This window comes from Oryx dammah, unplaced genomic scaffold (assembly GCF_014754425.2).
Source record: "Oryx dammah isolate SB20612 unplaced genomic scaffold, SCBI_Odam_1.1 HiC_scaffold_23, whole genome shotgun sequence".
Lineage (NCBI taxonomy): Eukaryota > Metazoa > Chordata > Mammalia > Artiodactyla > Bovidae > Oryx > Oryx dammah.
Genome location: NW_024070207.1, coordinates 14,358,189 through 14,370,471, shown reverse-complemented (window position 1 = coordinate 14,370,471; position 12,283 = coordinate 14,358,189). Strand labels below are relative to the sequence as shown.

The 12,283-nt window shown below is 43.7% G+C and overlaps 1 protein-coding gene across 2 annotated transcripts in view; it reads right to left on the bottom strand.

Moving 5' to 3' along the window:
* The window catches only part of ATG4A (autophagy related 4A cysteine peptidase), a 77,433-nt gene that overhangs the window by 27,000 nt on the left and 38,150 nt on the right, over positions 1-12,283 (bottom strand). Inside the window, exons 2-4 of one of the 2 annotated variants that reach the window (XM_040265053.1) lie at positions 5,667-5,777; positions 2,697-2,768; positions 317-415 (exon numbers count right to left, since the gene is read on the bottom strand). In XM_040265053.1, the coding sequence (XP_040120987.1) occupies positions 317-415; positions 2,697-2,768; positions 5,667-5,777 (282 nt within the window). The remainder of the gene's footprint in view (positions 1-316; positions 416-2,696; positions 2,769-5,666; positions 5,778-12,283) is intronic. The other variant, XM_040265054.1, reaches the window with a different exon arrangement.

Here is a 12,283-nt window from a genome sequence, read left to right as displayed (position 1 = left end):
CAACTTCTTCCGGCTCCTTTTGTTATCTGACCTGTTTAAGAACTCACGTGAACAATAGTGAAGATGGAAACTCTATGATACACTTGACTCAATGTTCAGTTCTGTCCCAGGAAAATAACTCTCTGGCTTAGTGAGTTACAAGGAAATGCCAGCTGTTTCCTTCTCATGAGAGGGTTTGTTGACTTGTCAGCCCCACCACTTGGGCTTACAGAGAGCACTTCAGGACCTGCAGCTCTGTTCCCTTTAGCACCAAGGCTAAACCATCAGCAGTAAATGTGACTGCAGAGGTCTCCGAGACAGAACAAATTTAACTCACCCCTTCCCAAGTGTCTGCAGATAAGGGCTTGAGCCAGCATCATCTGTCCACAGCGTAGCATACATCCCCAGCCAGCATCTGACGAAGGGCCTGTTCCCCCTGTTGGCAAAATGGGTGAGAATGAACGTGAGTTCATTAAATAGCCCTTTCCTGAAACATCAGCATATTGGAAAATCATACAGTATAGATAGGCACACATACTCAGAATAGAGAGGCAAGAGATAAAGCCAGATATCCAAGAAGGTTTGTTACAGGGTAGAACTTGCAAAGATAAAACTGAGTTAACCAAAACGGGTTCTATGACCTAAGGCAAAATAAACAAATGAAAAAAACCTGCCGTGTATGTTTTCTGCTTAGTGCTATCCAGGCATGCATTCAATTTTGGTAGATGACTGACTACCAACACTTAATCCATGACATGTCATCATCTGCCTGACCAAATCTGGCTTTTCACAGCTCACTTCCAGAGGAGGGCAATCTTATCTGACTTAAAGAATAAATGATACCAAAGTTGATCATCAGTATGGTCAAGGAAATCTGGAAGGCTCTTGACCATTCTAAATATACATTATGAAACTGTGAATGGTAAGGAGAATGTAAATAGAGGAAAGAGTCCTAGGTTAGGCATCAGAAGACCAGTCTCTAGTTACCTAAGCTAAGTCTCATCTGTAAACTGGAGATAATAGCATATACCTTGCCTACTATCAGTGGATACTATAAGAATTAAAAGAGAATATCTATAAATGTATTCTACCACCCATTCAAGATGATGTAAATATTTGGTATAATGAGTATGGTCATAACATTGTTTGGTCACTAAGTGGACTCTTTGCAACCCCATGGACTGGGGCCCACCAGGCTCCTCTGTCCATGGGATTATCCTGGCAAGAAAACTAGAGTGAGCAGCTATTTCCTCCTCCAGGGGATCCTCCTGACCCAGGAATTGAACCCGTGTCTCCTGCATTGGCAGGTGGATTCTTTACCACTGAGCCACCAGGGAAGCCCTAATATAAAATACTATTAATAAATTAGAAATATACTATATTTTTAAAAGGTACAAAACCAATTAATAAGGCAACAGGTTCCATTTGAAGAACACTTGATGTAACAAAAATCCTATATATGTGGCCGGGCATGGGGTGGGGGGCAGCGCTCAATATCCTTTTTCAAAGTACTTTGAAGTGAGACAACTTGGATGGCAGAGGAGACATTATGCTTTCACTGCTTCCTCTCCCAACACAGAAGTGGAAAAGTATGCTATAAGCATGGTCTCACAAGACTAACCGTAAACGACATCATCAACCATGTAAGACAAGTGGTCCAAGATGGCTGCTCCTTTCCTTTTGTTGTGGGGACTGAAGGAGAGTTGCTACAGCAAGATGAGGAGAGTTGAGCCAACTTGTCAGCTGGAAGTGGAGTCCGTTGGCTCTTGCTAATGGTGGGATTATAGGCCAGATTAGTACGGAAATATGCAATGAAGCCCACATAAAGAAGGGATCATCTCTTTCAAAACATTGTCAGAGTTGAATTGCAAATGTTTTCAAATCTTGCAAAGATCTCTTCATCCAGAAAAAGTTAACAGTTTAGAATTACTGAGTAGTAAAGATTGTTCTTTTGTGTATTTTACTCAGGTACTTCCTATGGAGAGCAAAAAAAAAAAAGTCTGTGTGAACTTCATTTTTCACACTTATCAGAAAGATAGATTTCACTCCAGTTATTAGGTCCAGTCCCAAAACAAAATCAGTCAGACAGGTTTCCTCTAGGAGAATAGCTTCCACCAACTGAGTTTGGTGATCCTTTTCTATAGGACCACAAGATTAGAAAGAAGTAACCCTGTTTGCAAACATTTTACAAATTTTCTCTGGAGGGATACTTATTCACTTAGCTCATTAAACTGTCCTTTTTTCTAGACAGCAGCTGGTATTCTTAACTGCCAAGGATATCCACTATAATTCATTTCTCAGTGGCAAGGTGTTTTCATATCATAGGAAGAAAAAAAAAAGCAAGAGAATTATTTTCTTTCCTTCAAGGTACAGTCGTCTTTAATAATCAAATAACTCCATAAAGCAGTGGATTGTATCAAGTTAAAAGTGACTGTTTTGTTGCTCTTAGACTTAAAACAATATCTCTAGTGCCCAAACACTTGGAGGTGGGCTCAAAAGTAAACCGGCATTACACATTAACACCACGGAACCATACATGCTGAGGCACATTGGCAACGAAACTTCTGTATGAAGCATAAGACTTAATCAGCTACTCCCCCAAGTTAAATTCTTCACCATAGTGAGCTGTTAATTCTGAGGTTTCCATGATATCACTGATAACCTCAGGAAAGCTATCTACAAGGAAGAAAGCACAGTATAACAAATGATATACCTACCAATTGGTGAAAATTTCCTCCTGTATGTAAACCATAGACGAGCACTTATATCAGACAACAGCTTAGATTTTTCTGTAATTAAATGTGAAATTAAAATTAAATCACCGTATCTCATCTAAAGATATCTGTCTTTGATTTCTGAGCTAGGGGCAAACTAAATTTCAAATAACCAGTCATTTCCATTGTTATGAGGTTAAGGGAAATTCATAAGAAACCCAATCTCATTTTAGCCAAATAATTTCAGTATTTCCTCCCGCCTATATTTTGACCAGAGCTACTGGTTACAATGATGCTGAGTGGCTCCTGTCTCCTCACTGAGCTCCATAGCCCCAGCAGGTACTTAACACTGAGATCACATGGCCAAAAGACACGGACCAGGAAAAGCAAGCATCCTGGGCAACCTAATGACAAGGCAGTCAGCCCCTGCCTGATAGTTGGCTGGATCTCTCATCAGCATCCATGGTCTGTTACCTAAAACAAGGGACAGGTTGTTGGCATTTGTGTGTGCACATAAATCTTTAAATAAAAAGATGTCCCTGCTAAGCAAATTAAGTGTATAAGAAATTAGTGCACTGGCATTTCTAATAATCTAAATGGTGATATAACATCACAAATGCTTTTATAATTTTTTTCAAAGCATGCTTTCCTGTATATATTTTACAGCGTAAATTTACTTCAGTGGCCACAAATATGGCTCCCACATGTCCATCTGTACTTAGATGTGCTTCTGTCTGTCTTTCTTAGTCTTCTTTCTCCCCCTTCTCAACAACACATCTATATTTGTAATTCTGTACAGAATTTATAGCCTTTGCACTTTAAAACAAGAAAAGGCAATTCAGTGTTAACCAATAGTCTCTATTGTCTCTTCTGCCTTTCCTTTGAACAAATCAGAAAGCTGAGCTGTCTGGATTTTTCTTCCCCTTCATGTCACCAGCGCCTAGCACAGTATGGGAAGCAGATGTAAAATGGTCAAGAGTAAGACTTCTGGAGTCATGCTCTGCCTGGGTTTGAGCCCTGATTCTGCTACTTACCAACTGTGTGGCCTTGTTACTTAACTTCTCTGAGCTTCAGTTTCCTCATCTATATAATGGGGAGAAGAATTGCATCCACTTCACAGAGAGATGAGTATTCAACAAGATAACACTACATGGAAGGCAGTAGCTTACATGGTACAGTACACAATAAATCTGCTATTATTTTATCCCCTTGTCACAAATGCTCACGCCCCTCACTCCTTCCCCTGATATTCTCTATGTCTTCTGGCTTGCCTATAGGCTAGAAAGGCTGGGGAAAGTTGTGTAGGCATTTTTTAAAGATTTATTTATTTCTTGGCTGCAGTGGGTCTTCAGTGTTCTGTGTAGGCTTTCTCTAGCTGTGGCAAGTGGGGGCTACTCTTCATTGTTGTGTGTGGGCTTCTCAATGGCCTCTCTTGTTGTGAAGCATAGGCTCTAAGCACGTGAGCTCCGTAATTGTGGCCTGTGAGCTCTAGAGCACAGGTGCATGGGCTTAACTGCTCTGTGGCATGTGGGATCTTCCTGGACCAGAGGTGAAACCTGTGTCCCCTGCATTGGCAGGCAGATTCTTAACCACTGGAAAACCAGGGAAGCCCTGGACTTTTAGAGTTTCACCTTGAAAGGGCTTTTCCAACTTAACATTTGAAACTGGGCATATTTGGCAACTTGGGGATCCCTGTTGTCGGGGAATGCACAACTAGAAGAGATCACCTGCAGTCCCTCTCCTGTCAATTACTGGCAAAAGGAGTTAAGATCCAGAAAGTGACTTATCCAAGGTAGAAGAGTCTGAATACAAAAGGTCTCCTCATTGTTAGCACTAGGTGCTCTCCACTATTCAGGATTTTCCAGTCAAAAGGATGAAGCCAGACTCAAATGGAATTAGCAGATGCTAACTTCTTCTCTTGCCCTTTATCTATTTATTTATTTTTGGCTGTGCTGGGTCTTCGTTGCCGCGTGGGCTTTTCTCTGGTTGCGGTGAGTGGGGCTACACTCTAGGTGCAGTGCGCAGGCTCTTTCTCTTGCTGCAGAGCACGGGCTCCAGGGCAAGCTGGCTTCAGTAGTTGTGGCTTCCAGACTGTAGCGCACAGGCTCAGTAGCTGGGGTGCACAAGCTCAGTTGCTCTGCAGCATGTGGGATCTTCCTGGATCTCGGATTGAACCCATGTCTCCTACATTGGCAGGTGGACTCCCTACCACTGAGCCACCAGGGAGGCCCCCTCTCTTGCCTTTTGGTCAGCTTCTTCCTGTCCCTCCCTCCATGCTAGGGCCTCCAAAGAGGATCTCTCTTCAGACACAAAACTCAGAGCTGCCTCTTCCCAAGTTTAGGTTTTACCTATGTGTGGGGTTGTTAGCACTTTCAGGTTAAAAGGTCTTTCTCAATCTATAAGAATGTAATGGTAAAGAAGAGAAAGCCAAGCCTCCTTTCCATCTAGCTGCAGTGGCTAAAAGTTCTGTACAAAATCAGAATAAACTGAGACAGTACCACAGTCAGCAAAAGCTCTAAAACTATAAGACTTCTCAGTATCTGAGACCGTTTGTGACAGCCATGGGCTGTTTAGAAGTCCCTTGGGTGGCAGTGTTTTTCATCAGGACATGAGAGGAATAAGAAGTATGTAGTCATCAAAGACTAGATACTGGTTAGTAATACCCAGAGCTGGTCCATGTTTTTTGAAACCCAAGGCTTATAGAATTGGGGCGTTCTCCTTTAAGGAAAAAAAATATATAACTTTTTCAAATTGTACAAATACCTATGGTCATGTGAACACACTGCTAGGGCCTCAGAAGGGTCTCTGCATGCAAGAAAGGGGCCAGAGGCTTAAACTCCTCCGGCTGTAAAGTAAATCTGCCTAGCAGTAGCATTAACCCCTTATCAACCCAAGAAGGAAAACAGGGTAGGACTTCAACCTCGGGCACCCATCTCATTTGGGTTCTCACAGACAAATGCAACCAAACCTTACCTGTTTTAAGAAGATGCTGTTTTCCCAAGATCCATACCAGCTCATCTGTATCTGGAAACTCTTCTAGGTAGTCAGCAAAAATAGTAATCTGGTTTTCATACTTGGATAAAACTGAAAAGGAAAGAAACTTAAGCAAAATGTAATAGAGGGGACTTGCTTCTATGATTTATTAATTACCTTTGTCCTGAAGGTAAAAATTAGGTGTTTGTTTTTTTTTTTTTTAGATTCACCACTGGAATCTAATGGAAGCAAATCCTCCTGCTTGAGAAACAAAGACACTTATGGGGCCTCAAAATCTTTTAAGAGAGGGATTTCCTTTGACCACCTGTTTAGACCTTCCTTTTCTCATGGTCCCATTTGGCACCATCTCTGAATGATGTTTTGGTCACAATGACACCAAACATTTTGTTCTAATGGGGCTTTCTTTGTAAACAGCCACTTTCTAGCTTGTCTTAGTGTGAGTGTAGTACACGGTGACACAATAGTACCTGCATCCTGACCTCTTTCCATGTCTAATCAGACCCCAGGGACTAATGTGAGCTTTCTAGCAGCTGGTGGCTTAGAAGGGGGCTATGACAAGCCTGAAACACTATATACACAACTCTGAAAATGTAATATTTTAGCTGGAAGTCCAGATGTTTTATCAGTAATTGAGTGTTTTATTCACTTACAACTTCTACAAAGAAGAATCTTGAAGCAACTGATAAATAGAACTTGTTATTGGGATTCACAAATGACCATGGTTATCTCTCAACAGACAGGAACTGAACAAAATAGAATTAAATCTCGTAAGTTCAAAGGCCACACTCTCAGAACCTATGTCCAGGTAATGTGGGAGGAGTTAAAATTCACTTCTGTACTGCCTGCAGGGAAAGGATCTGCTAAAAGACTCAAGATTGACTTGTGAAGGGAAGGACCTTATCACAAGTTTCCTTTAAGTACTGAGTCGGCCAACAAGTTCATTCGGATTTTTCCATATGAGGTTATGGGAAGACCTGAACAAACTTTTTGGCCAAGCCAATAATTTTCTGAGAGAAAGAATATCATAGGTGGTAAGTAAGTTTCCGAGCCAGCCTAGAAAAATCTATCTTCACCTATAAGCAGAAAAATGAAATTGTTAGTATATTTCATAGTTTATGGTGCTGTTTCAATGACAAATCATATTTCAAGTTCAAAGCTGAGACAACCGAGCACACATCTTATCATCTCAGCAATTGGAGGCTCCCAGACCCTACAGGGAGGGGAGCTCAGAGCCAGTAGGGGCCATTTTGTGCAGCTACCAGTAGCTGCAAGGGCTCTCCCAGATCAGCCCCTAAGAGCGCCAAGGGAATAGTTTCCTATAAAGAATATCATTGCGGGATGTGTTTAGCTCACTTGAAAGGACAAATTGCTTTCTTCTGGCTTTGTTTTCTAAGGCAGGAGCATGCTGTTTTCATAGAAATAAATGGTCTTTCCTAGAAATAAATAAATGAGTTTTATCTGATCATGAAAACAGACTACTCGGTTGGAGGCTGACATTATACTGTGTATAATTTGTATACATTGAAGTCATAATTTGTTTGAAGTTAATACTGCCCTCCTTGAAATATCTGACAGAAGTCCAGTCTTTCAGGGATTTAGGTAGCCTTTCTCCTCAAGATGTTTTCATCATTAGGGTCACAGCCACGGCTCTATTTCCAATGTACAGAAGTTAGAAATGAGACAGCCATTTCATTCCCCAGTGAAAACTCATCACTGCCAAATCTGCCAGGGAGCTCGTGTCACAGTCTTAGCCTTTCTGCCCCTGGCCGCAGCCCCTGGCCCCTGCTCAGGAAATAGCAGGCTAAAAATGATCATCCAGGTCAGGCCATCCCCAGGAGGTGGTGGACAGAGGTGGCGTAAATCACACTGTGTACCTTCCCACCCCATTCTCCACCCCTCACAGGCAAGAGAAATCAGGCTAAAACAAACACCCAGTGCAGCCCAGAAAAGGGGGGCAGAGGGGAGGGGAGAGTCAGAAAATAAGCAACTTGAGAGAAGTGTGGGAAAGGGGCAACCTCTCTGGCATTCCCCTGGTAGGGATGAGGAAGGTGGTATTGGATGAATGTACAGCATGTATGCATATAAGCCTTGGATCTTTTTTTAGTACTGGCTGAAAAAAAAATTCTCTATCGCTAACCCTGTCTCAGTGAGTCACTGCCCAGTTATCTGGTCAAATTAGTACAGCCCCTTACAGCCTGTGAGAACTACACTGCTTCATTTGAGATGGCTCTGACCAAAATGATAGCCAAAGAATTTTCCTCTTGCTCTTACACCCCTCACCCCTAGGCCAGAAAAAAGGGCAATTACAGTCTCTATTCTTCCAGAGTCTCTAGAAAATGGACTCCAAGAACGCAGTGTGTCAGCCCATAACCAGCCTGAGTTGAAAACTACAGGGATGAAACAAAAGAAAGCCAGACCAGAAGATGAGATTAACAGAAGTACAGAGCGATAACATGAGGAGAGTGTATAAAAGGGAGTCTAGGGGAGGAAAGGGGACTTGCTCTTCCACAAGAATTCAGAAAGATGAAGAAGCCAACTGGGTTGTGGTTGAGGTACAGAAGTGAAATGGCATTTCCAAACAAATCACTTCTCACTAACAGCCATCCTTCTGAAAAAAATTTTCATAAACTACTTTTGTCTTACCTTAAAATTAACAAAAAAGACATCAGACTTATATGAGCTCCTTGCCCTTTCAACCTGTTTAAAGACATAGGAACTATACAGGCAGAGCTACAAATATTGCAGCTTGGTGTACCAAGAATCAGCTTCTATAAGGTCTGATGGGCAACAGGCTTCACTCTGTTCCATTCTACTTTAATAATCATTAAAAAGACTGAAGCCTCTGCTGGGTTAGCTTAGTAGTCAAATAATAACTGAGAAAAAGATTTCCATAAGCTCCTGGAACCGAAAAGTCTCCCAGTCTTGGCCAAGACGCTCTGTGTACATGCTAGGGCATGCTTTCAACACTGAGCCAGGCAGTTGATTAACTCTGCCTTAGTCGTCCCTTTCTGCTTATACAGAGCTCAAGGTCAGCCAGAGTGAGAGCTGAGGGCCTTCTCAGATCTTTTCTGAGCATGCACATAGCCTTGGGACTGCACATATCCCTGAGCAGGCATGTGGTCCTCTAGGTTCCCAAGAATATGCCTGAACTTTTCAAAGTCCCAACAAATATATTATTCTTCAGCTTTACCTTTCAAACTTTTTGGTTATCTACTCCTCAAATAGCTGTGAAGTTAATCAGTTGCCTCTAATAGTTTTCCAGAAAAGCACCCCCCCAACTCAGAGAAGGGGAGGCTATCTGCACCTCCAAGTCAAGACAAATAAAGTTTTACATGTGGGGTTTTCCAGGGAATTGCCAGACAGATCAAATAATGACAGCTCTCTAGAAATGAGGATGTACAGGAGTTTCAAACCTGTTCTGCATCCTCCAGGGGTTACCAGGTTGCTGGCTTTCCCTGTGGTTGCAAGCTGTGAATTCTCAAGGCCACTGAAAAGCTGGAGAGCAAAAGATGGGCATAGCACAAGTGAAAATGCCACAAAGCTGACTATTATAAGGCAGTCATTTTTCATGAATAAATGAATATTCCACAGATTGGTGCAAACCTTTGGTTAATTTCCAGAGTGCTGCAAAAGTTGGTTCTGATCATCTTTGCCAATGCTTTTCATTTCTATTATGGGTAGAATTTTCAGAAGTCTTCACTCTGCCATTTTTGCTGATGACTTACTTGAATAATCTGCTTTCCAGTGATTGACTGTATTTGTAAGGGTTATTTTGTAAAACAGCAAGTAAATGAAAAAAAATCACTTTAAATAACAGATTTTCTGATAGCACTTAACAAAACTTGTACATCAAGTCTCCTAGATTCTGTGGGGTTTGTTCCCCACAAACAATAAAAAGACTCTCAAGGAAAATCAAAAGGTCACAGAGTCTCAGGGTCAGAAAAAGCCTGAGACACCACAGAGTATCTTGCTTGTGAAAAAAAAAGTGAAAGTGTTAGTTGCTCAGTCATGTCCAGCTCTTTGTGACTCCATGGACTGTAGCCTGCCAGGCTCCTCTGTCCATGAGATTCTCCAGCAAGAATACTGGAGTGGGTTGCTATTTCCTCCTCCAGGGGATCTTCCTGATCCAGGGATCGAACCTGGGTCTCCTGCATTGCAGGCAGGTTGTTTACCATCTGAGCCACCAGGGAAGCCCCATACCATTTATAGTTATTGTAAAATATTGACTATGTTCCCTGTTCTGTACTATATGTACTTGTAGCTTATTACAAAGTACTTTGTGCCTCTTAACCCATTACCCTTATCTTCCCCTTCCCACATCTCTCTCCCTACTAGCAACCACTCACTTTTTCTCTGTCAGTCTGTTTCCTTTTTGGTATATTTACTAGTTTAATATACTCACATTCAACATATTTTGGGGTCACACCTTCAAAATCATAAGAAAATGGTCACAGGAGACAGGTATGGTAAGTTCAGTTCAGTCGTGTCTGACTCTTTGCGACCCCGTGAATCGCAGCACACCAGGCCTCCCTGTCCATCACCAACTCCTAGAGTTCACTCAGACTCACGTCCATCGAGTCGGTGATGCCAACCAGCCATCTCATCCTCTGTCATCCCCTTCTCCTCCTGCCCTCAATCCCTCCCAGCATCAGAGTCTTTTCCAATGAGTCAACTCTTTGCATAAGGTATGATAAGGGCTGAATATAAATTAATATACTCATTCCATAAACTTTTACAGAGTACCTACTATGTGCTAAGGGGGCTTCCCAGGTGGTGCTAGTGGTAAAGAACCCACCTGCCAATGCAAGAGACCTAAGAGGTGTGGGTTCGATCCCTGGGTTGGGAAGATCCCCTGGAGGAGGGCATGGCAACCCACTCCAGTATTCTAGCCTGGAGAATCCCATGGACAGAGGAGCCTGGTGGGCATACGGTTGCAAAGAGTCAGACACGACTGAAGCAACTTAGCACACACATACATACTATATGCTAAGCACAATGGAAAAGACATCACTGAGATGTAGCCTCCATTGTCCATAGCATTTAATCTAGTAGAGAGGATAGGTCTGCAAACAAACAACACTAAGTACTATAAGAAAGGAAAGTGGGAGAGAAGAGATCAAGATGGTGGAGTAACAAGGAAGTAGAGCCTACCTCCTGCTACAAATGCATCTAAAATATACCTACACGTGGAACAATTCTCACTGAAACTAACTGGAAACTGGCAGAAGCACTCCTGTACAACCAAGGTTGTAAGAACAATCCACACATAATCCAGTAGGAAGAGAAGAAAAGTAATCAGGTCAAGACCTGTGCCCCTGGGAGGGGAATCAGAAGAAAAGGGAGGTTGCATAGGTGGGGTGTGTTCAGGTCAAGCCACAGACTGGGTGTCCCAGACCTAGTGTCCTATGTAGAGGAGACAAGCCCCCTTGGCTGGCCAGAGGACTGGACTCCACTCATGAGGAGGGTATGCATTGGCTGTCTTCGAGGCAGGGCAGAGAAAGATTTGCTCTGAGCTCTCTGGGTTTCCAACAACCAGCTAGCCATGCACCCCAGCCCAAAGTACCAAGCAACACTCCTATCCTGTCTATTCTGTGTCAGGGCACAGCAATTGGATCTCGGGAAGCCATGACCAGGGAAAAGACTTGACCATGGGGCACAGAGGTGACCAAGTCCCAGGGTAATGCCCGAGTGGGGCAGCAATGGCCACCGTGGACACCGACTCAAACGTCTCAGACGGCAGCCAGCCCACCACAGCTCGCCCCCACCTTGCTACACACAGAGGGATCACAAGGGCCCCACCCACCATATGGAGCAGTTCTACAACAGGGCAGGAACAGCTGAGGCTGGGAACACTGATCAGCTGTGAGAGACAAAGGAGAACTGCCCCTGAGGCAAGGCAGAGACAGGTCTGCCTTAGCAGCTCTGGGTTTCCTGTGACCACTTTGCCACACCCACCAGCCTGAGACCAGTGAATACTCTGGTCCTGCTCAACCCATGCCATAGTGCTGAACTGGATCTGGGGTGCCCACGACAGAGGAAGAGATTCAACCATGGGACACAGAGGTCTGAGTGGAACTTTCTTAGCTCTTACCGAAGCAGTGCCTCAGAACCCCCCAGATGTCTGACAACAGCCACTGCACCACAGCTGACCTCCCAACAGATGCGGAGAGTTCACACAGGCACCGTCTTTCCTGTAGAGAGGGGCCATCACAGGGGAGGGGTGGTGAAGGCTGTGGGGGACAAAGGGGGTCTGCACCTGAAGCTATGTCTGAGTGAAGCTGTGCACAGCTATTCAGGCGGCCAGCACATGGGGCCCCACTTGCTTTAGCATTCCCTTTCTCTGCGGCAAAGGTCCTAGTGTGAGGAGGAGAGAAAAACAGTCAGCTCAGGCCCCACCCCTGGGAGGGTGGTGACAGCCACTGAGCAGAGAGGAAGTCCCATCTCACACTCACCACCAGCTCTAGCTGCTCTGTCTCCAGCCACACCCATTACCAAGGTGACAGTGGCCAGTGCACTGAGCAAACATCAAATCCAGCTCTCCCACCAAATGCACTGGGCACACACAGTCTGTATAGAGATGGTTCCACCAGGAAGCA